We start from the raw sequence: 26780 nt of genomic DNA, 5'->3' as shown, positions 1-26780 counted from the left end.
GAAGGCCTTCAGGAGCATTAACACATGTAGAGCTGTCATCTCCTATGATAAAAATGCCTTCTTCTTAAATATCTTCTCAAGGGCTTGCCTGAGGCTGCTTTAGAGTTACCATTTTTTTTCATAAGTCTAAAACAACTATAAAAAGTATAGTATAGTAAATATATAAACCACTATAGCTCCACTATAATCTTATGAAACCACTGTCTTAAATGTGGTTCATTGTTGAGTTAAATGTTGTTATGAGGCACATAACTGTCATTAGATTATTATGTTGTGTAGTTGCTAATAACAACAGTAGCTAAAAATTATTAAGTGCTTTATTAAGTTGTTGAGAATTCAAGTGCCAGGTACTGTTAATACATTTTGTGGGTGTTAACTGGTTGAGTTCTCACAAAAATCCAATGCTATGGAAATATTATTTCCATTTTATAGATGAGCAAACCAAAGCCTAGAGAGGTAAAGTAATTCGATCAAGGTCACACAGCTACTGATAGTAAGCTAAGTATCAAGATTTCAAGTTGCAGAACAACTGAATATCGAATACAAAAAGTATAGAATACTAAGCAAATAAAAATGTATTAGAAACAGAAATACATGAATCTCACAGAAATAAGAATTGCCCATTTTAAATGTGCAGTAAAACTGCATGTTTCCATGTTAAGTATTCGGAATTCTAAGAACTTACTTCCATATATGTGCTTGATTTAATGAATGCTGTGACAGAGTAATTTCAATAGATGTATATACCTAATTGATTAGGTTCGCCTAATGAAGCAAATGAAAGAAGAACAAGAGAAAGCCAGACTGACTGAGTCTAGAAGAAACAGAGAGATTGCTCAGTTGAAAAAGGATCAACGTAAAAGAGATGTAAGTGGATTTTAACTCTCAGTTATGTAAGAAAATTGTACATTGAAAAAGATGGTTTAATAAATGGAGGAAAAATTTCTGGTAACCCTAACTACTAATTGCAGGTAAAGGACAATAGATAAGCATACATATTATAAAATGTCATTTATTACAATATGTGCATTATGGTAATTCAGTATAAGAGTTCATTAAAAAACTGTAATATTATATATTTTATTTGAGGTTTATTTTCCAGATGATGACATAGAAGTAAATGGCAAGAATAACTGGTTATCTCTAGGATGACCAAGGAACTAGTTGCAGTATTTTGTAAGATAGCAAGTTTAGGATGGTTCTGAAGAATGTTTTATCACTAGAAGTACTTATAAATAATCCTAGAGTAACAATCAGCCCTTATTAGAAGAGGCTTTTCTAAGGACTATCAAAATTTTTGTATCCTTTGACTCAAGATTCTACTTCCATGAATTTAGACGAAGAAAATAATCTAAAATAAGTAAAAATACTCTGCATCGAAATCTTCACTTTAGGATTCTTTGTAATTGTGAAAAAAAGTAAAAACAACCAAATCCCTGACAATGGGAGGAATGGTTAAAGGAATTATGGTACATTCCATTTATATTTTGAAACTGTATACCTATCTGAAAAATGACCACACATTAAGTGTAAAGCATGATCATCTTACAAATGAGGGAAAATTCAAAGGATGCATCTCAACATGCTAATTGTAGTTGTGTTAGAGTTATAAGTTGTGGTTGATTTTTTTCTTCTTCTTTTCAAAATTTTGGCAATATGATTATTTCTTTTAGGTGAAAAATTATAGTTATGATTTTTTTTTCTTAAAAGAAGAAGCTGGGTGCAGTGGCTCATGCCTATAATCCCAGCCAGCACTTTGAGAGACTAAAGCAGGAGGATTGCCTGAACCCAGGAATTCTAGACTAGCCTGAACAACAACACAGCAAGTCTCCCTCTTTGAAAAAGAAGAGGCCTTCACTTTTTCCCTTATTATTGGTTAGGTTTCAGCCGTTATTCCTTTTACTTGCTCAACTTTTCCTAAATCCTCCCTGGAAAAATATGAGCATAAAGCATATTTTAGAAAATGGAAATCTATTTTGGGATGTAACGAAGGAAGGGGACAGAGAAAAGGGGGAAGTGAGGTAGAAAAGTGGATAGTGGATATTTTGGCCAGATGACTCCCCTAGTTGGGTTATATTTATTTCTTTTTTTCTCCTACTATGTCAGTGTATTTTAATAATCAGTGTATTTGTCATAGGTAATTCCTGGGCATTTAAAATTTTGTTTTTATCAATTTGTTCCTACTGAAATCAAGTAGAAGCACATTCTAACATATTGCCTATTCTTTTTTTTTTCTGTTATTGTTTTAAAAGTTGAGATATAATTCACACATCCTAAAATTTACCTTTTAAAGTGTACAATTCATGTTTTTCGTGTATTCACAAAAGTGTGAATGATCACCACTCTCTAATTACAGAAAATTTTCGTTACTCCAGGAAGATACACTGTACCCATTGGTAGTCACTCACAATTGCCCCTGGCCCCTGGCAGCCACTAATCTACATTTTGTCTCTGTGGACATTGCATATAAATGGAATCATACCAGATGTGGCCTTTTGTGTCTTTTTTTTTTTTTCTGAGGCAGAGTCTTACTTTGTCGCCCAGGCTGGAGTGCAATGCATGATCTTGTCTCACTCCAACCTCTGCCTCCCAGGTTCAAGCCATTCTCCTGCCTCAGCCTCCAGAGCAGCTGGGACTACAGGCATGCACCACCACACCTGACTACTTTTTGTATTTTTAGTAGAGATGGATTTTCACCATGTTGGCCAGACTGGTGTCGAACTCCTGACCTCAAGTGATCCACCCGCCTCAGCCTCCCAAAGGGCTGGGATTACAGGTGTGAGCCACCGTGCCCAGCTGTGTCTGACTTCTTTTATTTAACACGATGTTTTCAAGGATCAACCATGTTATAACATGTATCAACACGTCATTCTTTTTTATGGTTGTATAGATAGAATACGTTTTCTTTGTCCATACATCAGTTGATAGACGTTTGGGTTCTTTCCAGTTTTTGTCTGTTTATTTTATATTTAATGAAAACCTTTGGACAATAGGAATAATTTATTTACAGTGTATGCTACCTATTTCTTTATTACTAATTCATATAAGATATAGGGAGATCAATATTGAACTCCTAGGATGAACTTTTTGAATCTTTTCCATAACATATGATGCCTATATTCTATTATAAAGACACAATGCTGGCTAATCACATATAAAGCTAACATTCATACTCCCTCTCCCTTTTATTTGTTGCCTTGTGTGCATATTGGCCTCCTTTTAAAATTGTTCCTTGTCATATTCATCTTTGAACCCTTAGAAAGTTCAGGGTGACATTTACATACCATATAAAAATATGAATGAGCTTGAGATTTGATTTTTAATAGGAAGAAATTGAATGTAGTAAGAAGTTTCGAACTATATGATAATTTTAGTTTTTGGTAATTCATTAATTTAAAAAACACATCAATTTTGCTTTTATATCAATCATTGTGGCAGGCAATTAAGATATAGTTGTGATAAGATAAAGTCATTTTCTCAAGGAATTCCCATCTGATGAGGCAGAAATATACATAAACCTAAAATGAATGATCTGCTTGAATTTGAATGCAAAACACGAGGGATTATTTGTTAAATAACAGGATTTAAGTACTAGAAAGGAAGTTTGTAGTGAACTGTCATTCTTAAACTTTGTCCAACAATACAGAATTGAATAAATGATAGAACTGGAATTAAGATATAAGTTCTTTCTTTTTTCCTTTTTTTTCTTTCCTTTCTTTTTTTTTTTTTTTTTTAATGAGATGGAGTCTCGCTCTGTCCTCCAGGCTGCAGTGCAGTGGTGCAGTCTTGGCTCACTGCAGCCCCCGCCTCCTGGGTTCAAGCGATTCTCCCACCTCAGCCTCCCGAGTAGCTGAGATTACAGGCACGTGCCACCATGCCTGGCTAATTTTGTATTTTTAGTAGAGACAGGGTTTTGCCATGTTGGCCAGGCTGGTCTCGAACTCCTGACCTCAAGTGATTCTCCCACCTTGACCTCCCAAAATGCTGGGATTACAAGCATGAGCCACCGCTCCTGGCCTCTGAGTTCTTTTTAAGTCCAAATTTTTTTCTTAAATTATATGCCTGTAGAATGGCTTGAAGTAATCCTAATTAGTTATCTTTATTTTGAGAGTACCTGGAAACAAATTAATGGTCAATGCAGACATGTTTTATTGTCCATTTACTTTATCCACCATAAGATCCATAGTTATTACAAGGTACTAATCAATATATATTCTTCCTATGTCTACAACAGTTTATAATTATTGTATATATTATAAGATGACTCTATTGAAAATATTCTAAACTTTGTTTCGTCCTATCTGTGCCTCAAACAGCAACTAAAACAAGATGTCTAACAAAATTAAATAAGATAACATTTGTAAAGCATTTAGAAAAGTACTTGCATGTAGTAAGCACCAAATGTATCAAATTTAAGTATGTAACACAGAGATAACCTTTCAATTTTTTCAAAAAGGGATGAGGTATATCTGTATTTATTTGTGTTTGTTGGGATAAAACAGCTGTACCTGTAATAATGTATACAAGATTGTTGACTCAGATCCTGCTAAGAACTCACAGTTCCCAGGGGTATAGGGAAATATATTTATATAGGAATAGGAGATATTGTGTCTTTCACTTTACTATTTCCACTTATTTAATATTATTTTACAGCATCAACTTAGACTTCTGGAAGCCCAAAAAAGAAACCAAGAAGTGGTTCTACGTCGCAAAACGGAAGAGGTACAGTAAGCAAACTGACCATTTGGAAGCAACATTCTGACTTTGAGATATATGATGTCTTTCTATAGACTAAGATAATGAGTCAACCTCTGCTGCAATTTCAGGTTACAGCTCTTCGTCGGCAAGTAAGACCCATGTCAGATAAAGTGGCTGGGAAAGTTACTCGGAAGCTGAGTTCATCTGATGCCCCTGCTCAGGACACAAGTTCCAGTGCAGCTGCTCTCGAAACAGATGCATCAAGGACAGGAGTCCAGCAGAAAATGAGAATTCCTGTGGCGAGAGTCCAGGCCTTACCAACGCCCACAACAAATGGAACCAGGTCTACATAATTCTGTTCCTGCTGACATAATTTTCTTGGCCATTAATACAGAATGTTGTACTTCAATGAAAAAATGGCTCATTATTTGACAGTACACAATCAAATAAGTGCATAAGTAATTATGCTTGTCTGTTTTATATGATTTTAGGAAAAAATATCAGAGGAAAGGATTGACTGGCCGAGTGTTTATTTCCAAGACAGCCCGCATGAAGTGGCAGCTCCTTGAGCGCAGAGTCACAGACATCATCATGCAGAAGATGACCATTTCCAACATGGAGGCAGATATGAATAGACTCCTCAAGGTGTGGGAAATAAAAAGTAGATATGCTCCCCCTTAGCTGACTGTTAATTTTACTCTTCCAATTTTGTTTCCTGGGTAAATTTAACACTTACCAAGTTTTTGGGGGGTTTTGATTCTACAGTATATAAATAGATGAACATAATTTCTTAAAATCCAACCTGCTTTCTCAATAGCAACGGGAGGAACTGACAAAAAGACGAGAGAAACTTTCAAAAAGAAGGGAGAAGATAGTTAAGGAGAATGGAGAGGGAGATAAAAATGTGGCTAATATCAATGAAGAGATGGAGTCACTGATTGCTAATATAGATTACATCAATGACAGTATTTCTGATTGTCAAGCCAACATAATGCAGATGGAAGAAGCAAAGGTCTGTAATTTTTTGAAAAGTGTAATGGCTTAATGAAAAGTACTTTTGTATTGTTTATCATTCAAAGCACTTTGAGTTTTTACGTGAAGGTGTTTTCTATTTATTGGTCCAATCTAATGCTTAGATTTTACATGTATGCCACTTCCTGCTTGCTTTTCAGATTTCTCTGCTGATTGTGTGATAACATTTATTGTTTATGTAACACATGGGTCATTTTTACATCCCACTTTGAATTCTTAGCTGCTTAAATGTATTTTATCTTTTCAACTAAACCCTATGTTTATTGGGGTAATGATCATATATTGCACCTATCTGAGCATCTCGTTAGCTAACCCAATACTAGGAAACAAATATATGAAACAATAGGCTGTTATCTTCTGTTTTCAGCTCAAAGTAATGGTCATCATATTATGCTGATTTTATATAGGAAGAAGGTGAGACATTGGATGTTACTGCAGTCATTAATGCCTGCACCCTTACAGAAGCCCGATACCTGCTAGATCACTTCCTGTCAATGGGCATTAATAAGGTCAGATATAACCACCCTATTACTGAAAACCTAAGTTTTGACTAATTCATTGTAGTTTTATTTATCTTTCTGTAGTAACCCTTCGCTTTGTAATAAGGAAGAAGATTATTCATAATTGGAAATTATTTCTTTTACCCTTCTTTAGAGTCAGGAAGAGTGAGAAATATTTAGATCAATTTCATTAGCATGTCGTCTATTATGTTTGTTTATTAGAGCAGATAAACAGCTTAAGAAATAATTCCCCTTTTGCTTTAACAAAGGAAAAATTAGAAAAAAATTTCTCAGTATGCAAACAAATTTGGTATCATAACTAATTTAACATTGATTCTTTACAGATCAAAAGTGAATCAGAAAAGAAAAACTAACTTAATCGTTCTCTTATTTTGAATGTAAATTCTCTTAATTTGTCACCTGTAAGAAAACCCTGCCCAAATGTTGAAGATGATAATGGTTTCTGACTCACTTTTTTTTTCCATGTTGGGACTGTTATACTCTCTCTGTTCTTACGCCATCTCACTTAATTTTCACAATGTGCCAAGAGGTAATTATTATTGATCTCATTTTGCATATGAGGAAACTGAGAATCCAGAAGATAACATCTTGGACAGGTGAACTTGTCCATGATCACTAAGCCAGTTAGTGGAGGAGCTGGGATGACTCAACGTCTATCTGATGTCAAGCCCATATATCATAATCATTTGCTATTTGATACAGATCTTTGTGTGGTAGATCCTGTTTCATATGACCTAAGATAATTTTTTGTTGTGTTTCAGGGTCTTCAGGCTGCCCAGAAAGAGGCTCAAATTAAAGTACTGGAAGGTCGACTCAAACAAACAGAAATAACCAGTGCCACCCAAAACCAGCTCTTATTCCATATGTTGAAAGAGAAGGCAGAATTAAATCCTGAGCTAGATGCTTTACTAGGCCATGCTTTACAAGGTAATTTGTACTCGATTTTAGTTAAATGAATTTGCATGTTAGTTTTGCTTTTTCAACATGGTATAGTATATCCCTTTCCCCTATGGCTTGACTGAATAGATGCTATATTTACTCATGCTTTTAATAATTATTCTTTCTTTAATTTGCATGTATACATTTTGGCAAGGTAATTGTTGTCATTCCAAGAAATGATTACCAACTTAAAATGGCTTACTTAACCTTATTAAGCAATTAGTTTTTATGGGCGAAGAAGACCAATCAAGTTTTCGTACTGGTTATCTAAATTACTTAAAATATTAACCAAGTTTCTTTACTTTACTCTGTGTATCTCACTGCCTTAAAAATAAATTTATAAGTGTTTGCTATGGCATCTATTCTACATGTAAATGATACATAATCTTGTTTTATGTGGGAGTTTTTAACATTGGATCTGTTTTGATTGGAGTATTGCTTTTTGTTTCCTTTTTGCTGTTATTTACACAGATCTAGATAGCGTACCATTAGGTAAGTATGTTTAGCTTTCTGTGTATCCTACAGCTGCATGAATTACTAATTGTTCATGTACACTAATTGTGGTACATCTTATTTTAAAGATTTTTATTGGTGGTCAAGTGGTTTTTGCATGATCTTTTTTGAAATGTATCCATGGCCACAAACACACTAAGTCTTTTATCTTTATTAAACATTGCTGATTTTAAAATTCTTAGATGTTTAAAGAAGTATGCTTTTGTTAGTTGTCTCTTTTATTATTTGAGTTCCAGTTGTGGCTCCAGTTTCATAAACCCCCTGGCTTCTTTCTCTTTCTTATAGAAAAACATAATATATATGTTCTGTTAAATTTTTAAAATATATCAATTAACGTGCATCTATTGTTTTAACCCCATAAATAACTTTCTTCTCTATATATCTTTGTGTGTGTGTGTATATATATTCTTATCTGTTTATTTTTGTAAATTTAGGCACACACTTTTAAATATTGTAAACTGAACAAAACTATCCAAAGGATTTTGTCAGAACAGGTTGAAACAATATTGGTCAGGCTGTTCAAGTACCTGGCATTATAACTAGCCCTTTTCCATTCCATGTGTTATCTAGCATGTTTCTTTGCCTCCTCCTTCCTCTGTCCCTCTCACTCTTCGTCTCCCTCCCTCTCTTCCTTCTCCTCCCCAGTTCGTCCTCCTCCTCTTTTTTCCCTCCTCCTCTTCTTTCTCTTCCTCCTTCTTCTTCCTCTCCTCCTCCTCTTCTTCTTTATCTTTCTTGTCCTCCTCCTTCGTCTTTCTCCTTCTTTTTCTCCTTCTCCTTCTCTTTGTTGTTCTTAGTGGCTCAATTCATAGTAATATATGCTCTCTTTTAACTCGAAAGATAAATTATTTGATGTCTTTATGTGCAGAAGAATATTAAATTGGTAATTTGATGAGCAGTGTTACTGTTTTCCAACTTTCTTTTTTTTTGAGACGGAGTCTCGCTCTATTGCCCAGACTGGAGTGCTGTGGCCGGATCTCAGCTCACTGTAAGCTCTGCCTCCCTGGTTTATGCCATTCTCCTGCCTCAGCCTCCCAAGTAGCTGGGACTACAAGTGCCCGCCACTTCACCCGGCTAGTTTTTCGTATTTTTTTAAGTAGAGACGGGGTTTCACCGTGTTAGCCAGGCTGGTCTCGATCTCCTGACCTCGTGATCCGCCCGTCTCGGCCTCCCAAAGTGCTGGGATTACAGGCTTGAGCCACCGCACCCGGCCCTGTTTTCCAAATTTCAAACAAATTTCAATTTTCTGGAGCTTAAAGAAGGGTCAGAAGCAGAGAGTAGGAACTCATTCAGCTAATGTAACCTATGACTCATGGCAAAAATTTGCCCTAGGAACTGGGGCTCTTCTAGACGAAAGGAGCTAAATAAAAAGCATGAGATGAGAAAACAATGAAATTTAAATCCACAGAAGCTAGAAAGTCATAGGTACATTGCTTTAAATATCATTTAGTTGTTCTCCAGTTTTATCACAATCATTGGGCTGTATGCTGGGATTCAAAGATGAGTGAGATGCTGAACTTGTCCTTATGGACTTGATGCCCTGCTGAGGAGGAGAGACTATGAACGGATTATGATATATTGCAGTGAAGGCAATGATTGAGATCTGTAGACTTATGGGAGCACAGAGTAGGACCACCTAACAAGAATGGAGGAGTTAATGAAGGCTTTCTGGACGAGGTGACATTTAAGCTAAAATATAAGTGAAGAAAAAGAGTTAGCCAGGAAAAAGACAAGGTTGAATGGGGGCCAGAGAGTCGCCCCAGGCACAGGGGCAGCAAAAGCTAAGGCATCGGAATTTAGCCACACTTTTGTGTACCTGAGGCCTACAAACAGGTTGATGCTCCAGAGCAGCAAGTTCATGACATGGAATGATGAAACTTAAGGCTAGAAGATGAACCAGGGCCAGCGCCCCATGCTCACAGGGTTGTACTTTTGTAGCTTTTAAAGAACATCCTGATTTTTCTGTATCTGTGTTGGGATCCCAAAGGTCACCACTATCATCAGAGATTTGCTAGAAGACTCACAGGGCTTAGCATATGGTTGTATTCATGACTTAAGATTTATGATATCAATGTTCATAAAGGGAAAAGACACAGATAGCCTCTGGAGGAATCCATGTCCAGGCATTTGTATTTCTCTCCCTCCCATGAGAGATCACATAGAGTGCTTTCTTTCCCCAGAACAAAAAACACAGCAATATTGGTGCAATGTTTATATCTAGAAAGTCCAGTAGATGCTCAGTGCCCAAGGGTTTTACTGGGGATGGTGAGTGACATATGTACCTTCTGTTGGTCTAGACTTCCAGAAGGAAAGCAAGTGTTCAGCATAAGCCATATTATTTGCAATTTCTAATGTACAGTGAGCCACTTTTATTGGTTAATAGTTGACTGGAGACACTCTGAGAGCTGTTTTCGTATGTCAGCCAAAGTCCAGTTTTCCAAGCAGACCTTTCTAAGGACAGCAGTCTCAGGGGCTGCAATGTTAAATTTTTAAATATATAATTAGTATACGGAAACTACACACACACACACACACACACACACACACACGTTTTTAAAATAATAACTTTAAAGGAAGACGTTTAAAAATCCAGTTATTTGGTTAACTTCCAGTGAAGTGAGACAGTGAAACTTTATAATGATATAGATTAACTTTAGGGTATTTGGGAGTTTTGTTTTGTCTTTGTCTTTAAAGCTACTGTGATAAAAGAAGCTAATTTTGGGCTAGAGTTGTGTTCTCAGAGTTGAGAGTACAACAGTGAGTTGTTGGTGTGCCCTGCTGCCCAGATTACTATAATACTTCAGACCAAACTTGGTACTGAAGAGGGTCTGAGTTGGTGACCATCTGGGTGGGATCCTCTGGGCTCTGGCCAGACTGGTTCTGTGAAGACACCATTATCTCTAACTAAGGCATACAGGCATAAGCAGGAGTTAAGAGCTTTTTACAAAGCACTTGCATGATGTTTAACATTTAATTCCATCACACTCTGCAAGATAAATACTAGCAAATCTTAGCCTGCTGTTAAAACACAGAGGGAAAACAGAGGCCAGGTTTGTCATTTCTTTATAACATAATTTTCTATATTCTTTACTAATTCAGTACCTTAGAACTCAATTATCCTTTCTGTGAAGCAAGTCCTTGAGCATTCCTCTAATGAGATACATATTGCCTTCAAAATCACCATTTTTTTTTAACTTCAGAAAGTAAACCCCTTTGAGTCCTAGATATGATTCTATTTTAGATAATAGTACCAAGTCTTACTGAACAATGAGAAAGGAAGGGAACACTTGTGGAGAGAAATGAATCAATTGACTAATGTTGCCATAGTCTACCTGTATTATATAAAATTTAAAATTAAAAGGGGATGAACTGTATATATTGTTCTTTAATGTATATGTTGCCCATAATTTTGTCTTTAGATTTATGAAATGATTTTTATAATAAAATGTATACATTAAAACAGCCTACACCGATGTTAGGGGCTTGCTGGCATTTTAAGTCGTTTACTTTCTGTGGCTGTTTTATTTACTGACTTCCTAACAGTTTTATATGTTTAATTCTTCTCCCTTTTCACTAGTCAGCTACAGTTGTTCTGAAATAGCAGTGATTTCTTTGTATTAGTTTACAGAACTGTTGCATGCAAACCTATTGGTTTTGTCTTCTGTGTTCATGTGAATGAGCTGCATGCTGATGTGTGACTTCTGAACACCCTCATACACACCTTCTCTCTTTCTATATGAAAGCAAAAATACAGAAATTAAAAAAGGAAAAATATCTAAGTACATTGGCATAACTGATAAAGTATAACAACTATATTTATACTTTATGTAGTATTCTTGGTTGGCTTAGTACATTAAAGGAGGCCCATGTAGCATTTACTTTATGTTTTTAAACAGTAGATTCTTGTATGTTTGGATGGTACAGGATACATACATAATTCTGCAATAGTCATATGTACCCATCTCATTCAGAAGGATGTTATTCTTCTATACTCTACCATTCAAAGTCATGGTTTTCCTATTTGAACATGTTTTACTCGTTCTAGAACACACAATCAAAGGAGAGTTTTTAGAAATACTTTTCTACAATTCTATCTATTTAGATTCAGTTACTAAAACCATCGTGCCCATATTGAGATGTTGAGCTGTTGTTTATTACAGCATATGGATTGCAGTCACCATTCAAACTGTGACATGGGGACAATGCTTACATTTTAAACATTTTTTTTGTAGAAAACGTAGAGGATAGTACTGATGAAGATGCACCTTTAAACAGCCCAGGATCAGAAGGAAGGTAAGAAGGCCTTTAGAAACAATAGAGTTGACTTATTTACATAATATTTTAAATACTTTTATCTTGTTGTATCAAATAATTACCATAAAACAAATAATTTTCAATCTAATGGCCTAGTGAATAGCACTTAGAAACAGTAAATAGAAACCAAGTTAAGTTACGCTTAACCATCATACATTTTAAAATGAAAATATTGAAATATTTAAGGAACATAAATGAATTATTTTTAAATTAGTTCATTTTGACTTTAAGTATTGTCTTTCTGTATTTCCCATAGGCATATACATTTTTTGTAGTCATTGATATAGAGGAGCTATAGCTTTCTATAATAATTTTCTATTTAATCTTGTGCTTAATTATTTATTTGCATATAGCACACTGTCTTCAGATCTCATGAAGCTTTGTGGTGAAGTGAAACCTAAGAGCAAGGTAAGAAGAACTGAAAGTATCAGGTAAACATGTTTTACACTGTTATTTGTTATTGCTATTAAACACATAGGTTCAGATTTGACTCTTAATAGATTAGCAAGAGGGCCTGGTTTTACTAAAGATCTTCTTTATTTAGTTTTTTTAATCATATTTCCCTTTAAGTGGTAACTGAAAAAATTTATATTAAAAAATTTCTCTGGCCAGGTACAGTGGCTCACACCTGTAATTCCGGCATTTTGGGAGGCTGAGGCAGGTGGATCATGAGGTCAGGAGATCGAGACCATCCTGGCTAACACGGTGAAAACCTGTCTCTACTAAAAATACAAAAAAAAAAAAAAGCCATGCGTGGTGCTGGGCGCCTGTAGTCCCAGCTATTCAGGAGGCTGAAGCAGGAGAATCTCTTGAACCCGGGAGGTGACGCTTGCAGTGAGCTGAGATTGCGCAACTGCCCTCTAGTCTGGGCAACAGAGCAAGACTTCGTCACAAAAAAAAAAAAAATTCTCCTTGGTGGAAATTGGGCTTTACTGTATTCTTATATTTTTCCCACTGGATAACACAATTATGGACGGTGATTCTTAAGCTGCTGATTAACTAAATTGTAGACTGTGTAGTGCCATACAATATCATTAGATTGGCAGGAGATTTCTTAAATTTTAGCATTCGAGTGTGTTCTTAAGTATTTCTTATTTAACCGTGCCTTGAGGTGGTTTTAATAATAATCCAGTCCGTAATTATTATGTGTTAAAAACTTACAAAGCTATAATGCATATTTATAGGGTTTTTAAAAAATGATATAAATTATACACACAGTTAAATGTGTGAGCTACCTAATGGTACATATCAGGTTGAATGCGGTAGCATTTGATAGTAGGTGATTTGACTAACAATCCTACAATGTTTGAAAACAAAGAATTCTTGCGGTGCTTATTGAATATTGTTGAGTGAATGGATTGAATCAGGACCTGAAATAATAATGCTGTGCAATGGGTAGTGTATATTTAAGGCCCACAGTGGTTAATCAGGTAATGCAAATGACTAATTTAGCTGGATATACAATAACAAATGGGTCATCATTATGACTACCTGGAGAGTACATGTCCCATCTAAAAGGAAATAGCCACCATCAAGTTTTGCTCATTTTTACCATGTGGGAATATGAGCCTAAGGCTACCAGATCCTTTGTTTTTTCAAGAGAATTCTTAAATACGAATTTTTACATAAATTTCTCAGATTATTAAAACACTGGTCAAGCCAATCAAAAAACATCTCCAGGCTCTTACACATGGTCTTTGAGCTGTTGGCTTGGCAGCATGTAGTTTGTGTTTTATTATTCTAAGTGTCTAAACAGAAGTTAACAAAACTCAAAGAAAACATTCTGCTATGGTTTGGATCTAGTCCTAAGCAAAGGAGAGAATCTCTTAAGATAAATTTTATCTTTCGGGCCCTGAGAAAGCCTATTTAATTATGCCACTGTGGGACATTAGAGAGAGATGTGAAGTGGTGGCCTAAAGGTCATCTCCTAAAAGAACCCCCTGGGTTAAGAATTCCCAAGAAAAATTTCATCTCTGCTCTAGGCTCTTGGCTGTGGAGAGAATTAAGAGTGTAAAAAATGGCTACAGGGCTTTCTCTTTTCTGAAGTGCTACCTGCTACTCTGTTTGAACTGCTAAGATGCCTGAAAAGCATCTCATATCATTTCTTTTTCATTTATTGAAAAAAATGAAGTTGATTATATATTTTAAATTTGTGTGTACCAGCACTGTGTTAGGAGCTGGGGCTATACAGCTTAAAAAACAGGTTTGCTGCTTTCTAGAGGCCTATAATCTGGTAAACCACTTGATTATCTGTTCAGTGACATCAACAACTAATTGAGCAATAACCGGATAGTCACTTGGTTTTCAAGAGTAAGGAAAGGAATGCTTATAGTGAGTTTAGATTTTAGGAAAATAACCTTTACTTGCCTCAGCAGGCTGCCCAAAGCTGATACTGGCTGGTGTTATCCAGTGGGCAGATTAAACATCTCTTTAAGGTATCATGGGAAGAGGCTTACAATAACTGAAAAAAACTTGTATTAGAAAAAGAAATTAAGCATGGGAAAAAACAGGATTTAGTTGAGCTTCCCTGCAATTATCTTTTGGTTTAATGTCTTTCTTCCTTTTTTTTTTTTTTTTTTTTTTGTTAAATTATATTTTGAGGGAGCTGGCTGTAAGTGGCAGGAGAGCACAGTAATGTTGGAGGCAGACAGCCTGGCTTTGAATCTGGCTTTGTCACTTACTAGCTGTATGACCTTGGGCAAATTACTTAGCTTTTTTGCGCCTCAGTTTCCTCGATTGGGAATTGAGATAATGATATTACTCCTGCTAATATAATAATGTGTGTGGAACAGTGCCTGGCATATAAGTACAATACAAATGTTGGCTATTATTTTGTCCTCTAAAGGTTTTGTCCAGCTATAGCTCAAGCTTGTCACTATCTCACATGCTATGTTTGGCACACCTTCTAGGAAAAGACACGCTAAATGTTTTTACTTATTTCAAACTCATATAAATCTCTGTTCCTTAATCATCTTCTATGCAAGAGTTTGCTCCTGATTGCTTTTGCTTCCATTCTTTGACTAGGCCCGAAGGAGAACCACCACTCAGATGGAATTGCTGTATGCAGATAGCAGTGAACTAGCTTCAGACACTAGTACAGGAGATGCCTCCTTGCCTGGCCCTCTTACACCTGTTGCAGAAGGGCAAGAGATTGGAATGAATACAGAGACAAGTGGTACTTCTGCTAGGGAAAAAGAGCTCTCTCCCCCACCTGGCTTACCTTCTAAGATAGGCAGCATGTAAGTTTGGCCCAGCTACACTAACTTCTTTTCTTTTGGCTTTTTTTTTAAAAAAAAAAGTATGCATGTTGCTAATTTCTTATTTCTATTATTTAAAATTTATGTAAATTTGATCTCTGGTTTTCGAAGTAATTTGTTAGGTGTTGTCTCCCCTAATTTATTGGAGAGTTGAAATAATTTGAAAGGTCCTTTGTTGAATTGCTTTGTCTTGTTGCCAAGTTTTAGGATCATTCTTAAGAGTTATAATTTTTATAACATCTGAGTTGTGAATTACAGACAATACTTATATAGAAACACCTAAATTAAAGTTATACCTATAAAACTGTTATATAACTATTATGTATAAACAGAAAGTTTAGACTCTTAAATTTTCTCTAAATTACCTATATCCTAGTTTTGAGAGAGCTGTCAGGATAGTAAATCTTTGCTGACTCTTTTTAAAGAAAAAAGAAAATACCAATTACAAATTTAATAAATTTTGAACTTTCCTAATTTTTTACCTTGAAGCATATTGTTTATGTGGGATGAGTGACACCCCAAAAAATATTTGTATTGGTATTATTAAAGATTTGAAGGAGGAAATATTCTCTTTCTTATGATAATCTGAAGAAAAAACCTTCTATTCAAAATAAATCTTGCATAGACTATTTTCAATTATTATCTTGAGGACAAAGAAAGATTTTCCCACATAGTCCTGTGTGTGTGCGTATGTGTGTGTGTGCATATGTGTGCCATGTGTGCATGTGTGTGTTTTGATAGTTATATTAATATTAGATTAGTCATTCACTGGTAAAGATTGTTAACGTCATTTTTCAAACTAATCCTCACATGTGATCTAGCAGATAATTTATGGAATGAATACATCTCTGCACTGAAGAATATTCCCCCCCCCCCAAAAGTGGCACACACTATATGATCTGTGAATAATACGAAATAACAAACTTTCCACACTTGAATAGCCGTTTCTCATAATATTCTTCATTTTATGAGGATATTTCCATTGTTTTCCATTCAGTAATCCCATCTGCTACCTTTTGTTCCAGAATTAATTTTAATGATGACAGAACTTTCTTGCATGTGCTTGAGGTGGCCTATGTAATTAACCGTTGGATCTGCTGTTAGAGATTGCTAACCATTGTAGTTTATGGCTTCATTGCTTTTGTGATAAGATGAGAGTAGAAGAAATGCTTTTGGTGAAGGTAGTGATATAGAACTGAGGTCAGATTTTAGGAACTAGCATGTGTTAGGTGTTTAGCTTGTCAGATGAGTGAGACTTGGGAACTTCAAGACTAAATCTAAGGCCTGGAATCCAGATTCAGGTAATCTCTTCTATTTGTCTTTTTACATTTTAAAAATGTATCGTTTATGACAGGTTATAAAAAATATCTTTTGGCCTCTGCCTCTAGATAACTTAGTTTATAGTTTTCATAATTCACATGCTTATACTCACATATTTGTAATTCTTTATACATTGTGAGAGTTTGGTCACTCACTTAGTGCATAACTCTTCTAAGCCATTACTGCGTAACTTTTACTCAAGTGATCCTTGTACTTTAAATGATGCAGGATTGCTAAAATGTGATTTCCTGATTAGAAAAATCAAGTACACAAAATTTAATTACATTTAGTTTTCGCTTTAAATAGGAATCATGTGAACCCATTCTGGAAGTCTTGCTGTCTAATTCCTTAGTGGGTTTTTTTTCCCCCAGACTTTTTCTTTTTTTTAGGTGGAGTCTTGCTCTGTCGCCCAGGCTGGAGTGCAGTGGTGTGATCTTGGCTCACCGCAGTCTCTGCCTCCGGGCTTCAAGTGATTCTCCTGCCTCAGCCTCCCAAGTAGCTGGGATTACAGGCGCCCACCATCACACTCAGCTAATTTTTGTATTTTTAGTAGAGACAGCGTTTCACCATGTTGTCCAGGCTGGTCTTGAACTCATGACCTCAAGTGACCCATCCACCTCAGCCTCCCAAAGTGTTGGGATTACAGGTGTGAGCCACCATGCCTGGCCCAGATATTTTTTTTCTTTTTTCAGTTAAAATTCATTACCACCGTATACAAAAATTATTTTCTTGAATTTTAATTACAAGCAGACATTTGGCATTTAAAATATTTAAGGCAAGAATACTTTATTACTAAAATATACATAGATACAAATTAAATACTAGCTAAGTAAAATAATTATGTATTTTTGTATGTATGATTACCTATAGAACTATTTTGTGATTGTGTCTCAATATTAATTCGTTAAATCTCGTTGTTTCTTAAATTCTGATATGCTAATATTTTTGTTCTTACAAAACTATAAAGACAATTTTTCTTCATCTGAAATAATTACCAGTGAAATTAAAACACATCCAAAATATTTGTTGTAGCTATTTGGCAGCATATCATTGATATTTATATTCAAAGATGATAAGTTGTTATATATTTAATAAGATCACCAGTTTAAAAATTATGGTTGTTGAGCTTCCATCAACTAAAAATAACTCATGTAATATTTTCCTATGTTAGTTTTATTTTTTGTTCTCAAGTAATAATCTTTCTCAGGTTCCAGTTATTAACCTATTGCAAATGTTAAACTGTCTACCAAAGTTGTATGTGCAAATTTAGAATTAGGTAATTAAAGAATCTTATTTTACTTTAGTTCCAGGCAGTCATCTCTACCAGAAAAAAAAATTCCAGAGCCTTCTCCTGTAACAAGGAGAAAGGCATACGAGAAAGCAGAAAAATCAAAGGCCAAGGAACAAAAGCAGTAAGTGACTAATGTTTTTTACCTGCTAGACTGTATTAAATGCCTGCTGCACTTAGTGCTAAAGACAGTCATGAAATTATTTTCCAGATTTCAGCTGGCACTGTGGTTATGACTATTTGACTATAATCAAGACAGTCAAGTCAGCTTTTGGCTTGACTCAGTGGTCTAATATTCTTGGTCATATACATACTTGTAAAAATATTTGAGCACTTGTCCCTGAACGTGTCCACTTACTTATTTTCCAGTTATTTGTGTATATCATTTTAAGAGTTAATATATACTTGAGGTAAGGCTTATTAAGTCTATATTTCAAATAGTCTTCTATTAATAGAAAAATTTATAATTAATTTTGACCATCATTGCAATGTCAGCTAAAACTGACCTTGACCCTACCTCTTTACAGTAGCTGACAGAAAAACTAATAAATCATAGGGTGTGTTGTTGTGCCATTTTCTTGCTGCTCTCTCATGTTTACGTTGTTGGTATTATCCTCAGTGTTTTTTGTGTGTGTTTTGTGAGGGTTAGTTTACTTAGCAGTACATAATGTAATCTGATGATCCACTTAACTGGGCATTTAAAAATTGCAGCATGACAGCATGCAGAAGTTGATTGGATTAGAACCAGTGTTACCCTGCCACCCCTCCCTCAGTTTGCCTGTTCTGCATGTGACAGGTAGATCTAAGACATGTCCTTGAGGGAAAGCATTTATGCGAATTTACATTTAAATATTATGGAAGTAAATTACTTTAATTTCTTTAACAAAAAATAAATGTGAATATATTTAAAAGGAAGTGTTCATTTATTTTCTGTGCCTAAATGGACAATTCTATACCATCCACTACCCTGTACCAAGATGCACACTCTCCTTTTTGACCACGAGTTTAACTGACTTGAATGTCATAGAAATTATCCTTCTTATCACCCTTGCTTCCTGTACTTAAAGACGTATTTTGCCTGTTTCTACTGAATTGAATCTCTCAAGAATAATTGGGAAATGGGGATGGAGCGCATAAGTGATTTAAAAATAGATGAATGAATCAACTGAATAAGCAAACTTCTCATAAGCTCTCTGGGTCTCTTTCCTCATCTGTAAAGTGAGAAACTTGCTCTTGATTCTAAAATTGTATGATTTTAAATGTGGCTTGCTTTATTTTTATACTGACTTCTGATTTCAACAGTCAGAATCTTCTCTTTAGTGCCATCTTGTGGCCAATGTAACAAAATCCAGTGAAAAAAGATTTTAAAAATTGTTCAGAATGCATTTTATCTTACCAATAAGGAAGAGAGAAAGGAAAGAAGGAGTTCTCTAATAAAAAGATTTTTTTTAAAGAGCATGTTTCTTATAACTTTTCTAACAAATCATAACAATTAAAGCCACCTACTTTATGTTCTTTTTTTCTTGTAGCTCAGATTCTGGAACTTCAGAGGCTAGTCTTTCACCTCCTTCTTCCCCACCAAGCCGGCCCCGTAATGAACTGAATGTTTTTAATCGTCTTACTGTTTCTCAGGGAAACACATCAGTTCAGCAGGATAAGTAAGTCATTATGGAAAAGAGCCCCAATTATATATATAATATTCTGAACCTGTCAGTACAGTCTGTAGAAAACATGTAGTCATCTCTGTGTAGGCGATGGAGCCTGACTTGTGAACTCTTACCGTATTTTATGCATCTTTCCAATGGGAAAGGAACCATGCAACCAAAATTAGAGAAAATTATTTTCCTGCTGAACATTATTCCCTGTTGTAGATTTGTATTGCTATTCCTTCAGCACTTGTCTTGCCTTTTGTTTTACAAGTAAATTAGAACTGAAAAATCTTCGAGACCACTTGATGTTTAAATTTTTGAAGATTCCTTAGCTTCTATAAGACCACAAAAGCCTCTAATTTAGATAGCCTGAGTTGGAAAGAGGCAAATTACTTTACTTCTGGGGGATATAACAGTTTACAAAGACCATTGTTACATGTGCAACATGTTATTGTCATCTGATTGTTCTAGACAAGTTCACCACAAAATTTCAGTAATTGTGTTCTTGGAATAAAACAATCACCTTTACGGATGGAGAGAGTAGGACTGGGAGCGGGGTGGAGAAGTTGAAGGGATGTGGAAAATGTAATTGTCATCAAATTTGAAATGACAAAGTATCCACACATTGAGCCAGAATCTCTCTTGCAAGAATGCCGTACTAACAATACTGCCATAAGGTATTTATTAACTCTGACTTGTCTGCTTGGACTTGGAATGATAATGATTGTTTTCTGCTATTACCACCCTGTATGTATCAATAATCTCTAAAATTTATAGGATGCCATTTAAGATCTGTCTGGCATGTTTAGGTTATTTTAAATGGCTCTATAAACTTAGAGAATCATGCCATAATTTTTAGAGAAGTATAAATATGCTTAATTTATGGATAATTCTTTTATTTATGGATCCTTCATTAGATTTTAATATGGTTTAATTAGTAGAAGACATGTTCTTTAAATTGATATAGGTAGGTAAATATTTTCCTATGTTATTAAACAAAATACTCTTTAACATTGTAAGTTATTTCTGTCATTAATTGAGAAAAGTTGAACATTAGGAATAGTTTTGGGAAGTCAAGTTTCACTAGGTATATGAAGAGTTGCTAAATTTGTGTCTACCTTGCCTTCACAGTCAGAACATTTTCTGTCAGTCTTTTGGTAATCCTGACAACCTAATCACAGTTCCATATTTTTTACTGAAACACTTTATGAGCTACCAATAATTTGACTCTTTTGTCATCTCTATAAACTAAAATCTAGAATAACTGACTACTCTACACTTTCAAAAACTTGCCTACCTCCTTACATTACTTTCTCTGGGGCTACTTTTTGAGACTACCATATCCCACTAGCAAGACGCAGATCCCGCACATTGTTTCTAGTTACATTCTATGCCAACACTCACCATATCCTCATTCTCCTCAAGCCTGTTGTACAGTCTAAATAGATTTTCATAATAACCAGACTCACTGCAGTCTTGGAGGCCTCAAGGTAGGGCTAACAAGAGTGACTTGTCTATTTTAAAAGTCCACTAAAGTACCCCAGCTATTATTAAGATGCTCTCTAGTCAAAAGAACTCAGTGTTTTTGAAATAAGCTAAAACCAAAGGTTGTTAAATTTTGAGTGACTTGCTTTCTATGCAAAAACACAATCTATTTGTGTAACTTCAACATTAGCGTCTGTATCTAAAGTAATCATTATCAAGATGAATGAAATTGATGAACTGTTATTGAAATGGGAAAATTTTTCCAGGACTAGCCAAATTAAATGGAGCAAACCTTCAAGGGCTATATCTCATGTACTTGATATTGTTCTTCTCCAAGGACTAAATTTCAGAAGTGAGGATAGATTTTGTATATCAGTATTAGAAAAATTGTAGTCCCCAAAGTTTTGCTAGAAGACATAAATATCAAACTCTTTACGTGACTTAGCTATACCTTAAATATGCTAATATCCAGTGCAAATAGAAAAGCAGGGCACTATGAAGGAAATGTTTGCTATATATCTGTTATTCATGCTGTTGATTTTGAGTCCAGAGTCAGTGTCCTTACCTGTTGACATCTGTATTCTTTCTCTCATAATTCTAACTCTTTCACTATAGGTCTGATGAAAGTGACTCCTCTCTGTCGGAGGTACACAGGTACTTTCTTTCCTGCCTTTCCTACATTCTGGAATTTCATTGATGTTCTAAAATGCCTTCCTAGAAATTCTAAGCAAGTTTCTTTTTTGTTGCATGCATCACTTGCTGTAAATCATATAAATGCACTAATATTTCTAAACATGATAATTTTAATACATTTTTGTGATCATACCTTTTAGATAAAGTAGTGGGTTTTTTTGTATAATAGTTTAAAAATTGTGATACCTGTTTTCTGTCTGTAATCTAAATCTTTTCTTTAAAAGAAATCAAGTTTTGTGAATATTGATGTCAAGAAGGTTTCTTATTCTCAACAATTAAGTATTTCTAATGCCTCAAAGTATGTGAGGTAGATAAGGTATTTTTTTTTTGTTGGTTTAGCAATTTTAAGTAAAAAGATTATATGATTAAAAATAAAAGTATGCTAGAGAAAAAAAGGATACTGTTGTACCAAAAATTAAAAAAAATAAGAAATAAACACTAAGGAAGCATTTTTTTAAATGAATATTTTTAAGAATAGGTGCAGCTTTAAAAATAACTGGTATTTTTTTTCTCATGTTATGGATTTTTCTGGGGGTCCTTAACTTCTCTTTCCCTTTCTCTCTGTCTCATTCCCTTTCACCATTATCATTTTATGTCCTCCCTCTTTGCACTTGTTTTCCTTGTTTTACGGCCATTTTGCTGATCATCAGCAGATCCTCCAGAAGGTAGGCAGGGGAAGGGAGAGGAAATTAATTTCATTTCCAGTATGAAAAGACCTTACAGGTTTGCATGGGACAATAATAAGTGTTTGTTTATTTTTTTCTCCTTCAGATCAAGTCTGTTGTACAAATTTGCCATATTTAACCTTAAACTCTTTTAAAGTTGATTTTGTATTTCAAAATATGAATAGATTAATTTGAATAGAGAAATAAATACCATGGCTATATGTTTCTGATATCTATAAGTTTCTGTTATCTTTGGTAGTTTATATAAAATATTAATCCTAATATTCTGAATATTTAAGAACATTTTAAAGTATCTAATTAATAAAACACTATGTTTAATATTGAGATTCCTTTTTCTCAAAAGACTGAATAACAAATGACATAAAAATACATAAGAATCAAAAAAAGACATCCTGATCTCCAGGAAATAACTGTGCAATACATAAGTCACTGGGGCAAATATTTACTGAGTATTTTATGATAGTATAACCTTTGATATGACAGAATTGTGTTGGATGTTACATTTAATATTAATGTAACATAAGGGAAACATTTAATAGATTATTAGGATAAAGCTTGTAATCTGAAGGAAATAAACCTTTGGAAACACAGTATTACATATCTGAGGGTACAGTTTAGTTTTTTCTTAAGATTTGTCATTAAATGCACATTGAAAATAGTTCTTAGGCTGTTAACATGAATTGTTTTCTTACAACCAGCTTTTTGACCTATACATACATATATATTTTCTGTTTGAGAATTAACAGTAGCAACCTACTATTCTTTAGAATCATACCTTTACAATATTTGAAACCATATTTTTAAATTTGATGGCTTCAGTTCATATCTATGAACCTTAAGGCATCAAAATTTCAAAATGGCAGATTCAGACTTTTGAGCAGATCTTGCTCCAGTTTCAGTTTTAATCTGGTTAAATTATTAGATTATAAATTACTGAGCATCAGTTTCAATAATCTCAAATTGACACATGTATGCAAATCATGGCATCAGATTTCATAATTATATATCCAAAGATAATAATTCCTTATGTCGTTTATAGGGATAAGAAACTCCTATCACTTTTGTGATCATTATACCCAGACCCTAAAAATAAATGTTTTTTCTCCCCAACTCTAAATTTACCTCCTTTAAATTTCCATTCGTTAGTCTTCATCAGCCCTTTTTTCCCTTACCAGAATTAATTTTATGTATCTTTTTGTTTATATATGACAGCTCTTCAAATATTCAGCGCTTTTAAATTATGCTATTGTATCCTCTCTCCAGTAAATGTTATTTTATCAGCTCAATAGTTTCATCATCTGTTCCTTATGTAATATAGTCTACAGATCCTTCATTCTGCTTCTACTGTTTTATAAAGGCTCCAATTTTTCAATGTTCTTCTTAAAATGGGACATCTAAAACTACACCTCATTCCATATATGGCCTACATAGAATGCAGTAAGCCTATCGCTGTCTTTCTCCTGAAATATTTATTTCTATTAAACAAATCATTGATAGTGAGTAGGCATATAAAATAAATGAATTTTGTTTCAGTGATTTTGTTCAGGCAATATAATGTCCAGCTCTTTAATATGTCCCTTTAATAAGCGTGCCACTTCTCCCTAGGGCTAGGGAAAGATTGACTAGATACTAAAGATCTTCCAGATCAGCCGTGACTTTGACTCGTTAGGTGTGACTCTTCAACTACCTGTGGAAATACTTTACTCTGACAGTTCCATACTTATTCACACTGTCCACAAGTCAACATATATTGTGAATATGACATTCCCTTAAATTGGTATCTATTAACCCTACAAAAAACTTTCCCCATGAGATTGATGAGCCCATGTTATCTTTTGTTGGTGAGCATTTATTTTTAAGTGGATAGTGATTTGCTTAATGTATTCCTCTGTGAGACTCAACAAGAAGTTGAGTTTCTGAATTCCACGTTTTTCCTGCTTTTTGGAAGATCAGGTCTACATGTTTTGTCCCTTTTTTTGATCTTTGTGATTTCTTAGAGTACTGACAAGGATTTTGCCTACACAATGGCATATACTTTCAAAATCCTGTGATATAATGATTTAAAAACAGAAATACCTGAATTTATTGAATATATATCCATCGTCAGCTCTAACTTATCTTGGGCTCATGTTTCTTAATCATTTCTGCCCTCTTGTATCTCGAAGATTCTTCTCTTTCATTAAGAAGATGGAAACAAAACAGTTTTCCTTTATCCCTGTATTTGTCCTAATATTATGCCATTTGTCTTACATAATGGACATAATTCAGCATAATTTGAAACATATAATGCTTTGAGCGAAGGTACGTTAGACTGTTTGTCATGTCTTAATTCATTATCATCTTTAGCCTCCCCAACACCATTATTTTAATTCAGACCCTATCTTAAACTCCTTTGGGAGAGGACAATGTTTTGATAATCTTTATATTTCCATAGTACATAGCCCAGTGCCATAAAGCAGAAACTTATGAGAAAGCTCCCTAAAGAGCTTCATTGTTTTTAATTTTTAATTTTTAATTTCTGCAGGTACATAGTAGATATATATTTATGGGGTACATGAGACATTTGGGTACAGGCATACAATGTACAATAATCATATCGTGGAGAATGGGGTAGCCATCCCCTCAAGCAATTATCCTTTGTGTTACAAACAATCCAATTACACTCTTTTAGTAGTTCTAAAATGTACGATTATTATCAACTATAGTCACCTTGTGGGCTATCAAATAGTAGGTCTTACTTATTCTTTCTATTATTTTTGTACCCATTAAACATCCCCACCTCTCCCAAACCCCACTACCCTACCCAGCCTCTGGTAACCATCCTTCTACTCTCTATGTCCATGAGTTCAGTTGTTTGATTTTTAGATCCTATAAATAAGTGAGAATATCCAATGATATCCTCTTTCTGTGCCTGGCTTATTTTACTTAACATAATGGTCTCCAGTTCTGTCTATGTTGTTGCAAATGATATGATTTCATTCTTTTTTTATGGTTGAATAGTACTCCATTGTGTGTATGTACCACATTTTCTTTATCCATTCATTGTTAAGTTCTCATTCTTTTAAAATTTTCTTTGAGATTGTCAGTTTTTTCTTTAAGTTTTTGATATTTTTGACCCATTGTCCCTTTAGAATTTCTGTTCATTCAATTATTCTTATCTTCGATTTTTGTTTGAAATCTGCTTTCTTAGTATTTTAGGTGGCATATAAGTTACACTTTCTCCAGCATGTTCCTTTACACCCCAGCTTGACGTAGAATTATGTTTTCCTGTTATTTGACATTTCTGCTTCTTCCTTATTTGTCAGAATTCAGTACACTCAAATAATTCCCAAATGTGGTTTCATTAAACCTTGGAGAGATGAAATTGTTAATAAGAAAATCTAGATGTATTATAGTCTTTGCTCTTTGCAGAATGTAGCTGTTAGCAGATGCCTGATTAGTTGATATACTCCATTACTGTTACTATTTCACACTTTGTCCTTTTGCTTAAAAGACAGCAGTCTGGATTTTATTACTACTTACTTATAAAGACTTCTTAAAGTTAGGGGAAAAAAAACAAAACTAGTCTCATGATATAGTCTCATGATATTTAAGTCAGTCTTGGTTTGTTTGTTTTTTCCCCACCTTAGGGGCATAATCAACCCATTTCCAGCTTCAAAAGGAATCAGAGCTTTTCCACTTCAGTGTATTCACATAGCTGAAGGACATACAAAAGCTGTGCTCTGTGTGGATTCTACTGATGATCTCCTCTTCACTGGATCGAAAGGTGCCAGTAATTATCTAATGTAGATATTTAATAGCTTTAAAAAAATTACATTTTTAACATGCTCTAGAAAGCTATTTAAGACCAGAAAGAATCAGATAATCTGGTTCAACTCCTGAATGTAAAACATGTAAAATTATTGCATAGTTGAGCAGCAAGTAAAACCTCTGTTGAAGTTTTGTAAATACACTGATGACAGAATACATCTGTCTACAGTATTTGGGCATGTACTGCATGTAGGGTCCTGAATTTTGAAATGCAGGTTATATAAAAATCTATAAAAGGCTATTTAAATGTACAATATGGGAAAGAATAAGATGCGTAGCAACCACTATTTCTGCAACACTTACTACATATCAGGGGCTATGCTAGGCAGTATGCTAATACTAATATATCTCACTTAATTCTCACAACAATCTCAATGAGATACATATTGCATCCTCATTTTGTAGACAAAGAAACTCAGGCTTCAAGTGAATAAATACTTTTCTCAGGTAATTTAGCTAGTAAGTGGAAGAACCAGGATTAGAAACCTCGGTATACCCTTCTCCAATCCTGCACTCTTAACCCCTTTGGTACAATTGCAAGTAACTGGAAACCAGCTATAAATGCTTTGAAGAATTCT

At 34.5% G+C, this 26780-nt stretch overlaps 1 protein-coding gene across 13 annotated transcripts in view; it reads left to right on the top strand.

Annotated features, from left to right (window-relative positions):
• Positions 1–26780, top strand: part of KIF21A (kinesin family member 21A) — a 155088-nt gene that overhangs the window by 104513 nt on the left and 23795 nt on the right. For 3 of the 13 annotated variants that reach the window (XR_005240013.2, XM_008002848.3, XM_008002852.3), the window contains 16 exons: positions 760–867; positions 4654–4722; positions 4827–5041; positions 5190–5343; positions 5516–5710; positions 6138–6239; positions 7013–7178; positions 7662–7682; positions 11933–11993; positions 12368–12422; positions 15039–15253; positions 17896–18003; positions 19409–19537; positions 21629–21667; positions 22357–22371; positions 26022–26158. Coding sequence is in view for 12 of the 13 variants with exons in the window: in XM_008002848.3 (XP_008001039.1) it covers positions 760–867; positions 4654–4722; positions 4827–5041; positions 5190–5343; positions 5516–5710; positions 6138–6239; positions 7013–7178; positions 7662–7682; positions 11933–11993; positions 12368–12422; positions 15039–15253; positions 17896–18003; positions 19409–19537; positions 21629–21667; positions 22357–22371; positions 26022–26158 (1789 nt within the window). In the remaining variant the exon portion in view is untranslated. The remainder of the gene's footprint in view (positions 1–759; positions 868–4653; positions 4723–4826; positions 5042–5189; positions 5344–5515; positions 5711–6137; positions 6240–7012; positions 7179–7661; positions 7683–11932; positions 11994–12367; positions 12423–15038; positions 15254–17895; positions 18004–19408; positions 19538–21628; positions 21668–22356; positions 22372–26021; positions 26159–26780) is intronic. The other 10 variants (XM_037997284.2, XM_073020619.1, XM_037997285.2 and 7 more) reach the window with 8 other exon arrangements.

Source organism: Chlorocebus sabaeus, chromosome 11, assembly GCF_047675955.1.
Source record: "Chlorocebus sabaeus isolate Y175 chromosome 11, mChlSab1.0.hap1, whole genome shotgun sequence".
In the NCBI taxonomy this organism is placed as follows: Eukaryota; Metazoa; Chordata; class Mammalia; order Primates; family Cercopithecidae; genus Chlorocebus; species Chlorocebus sabaeus.
Note: the sequence above shows the minus strand (reverse complement) of the source record. Positions and strands in the feature narration are given on the sequence as shown.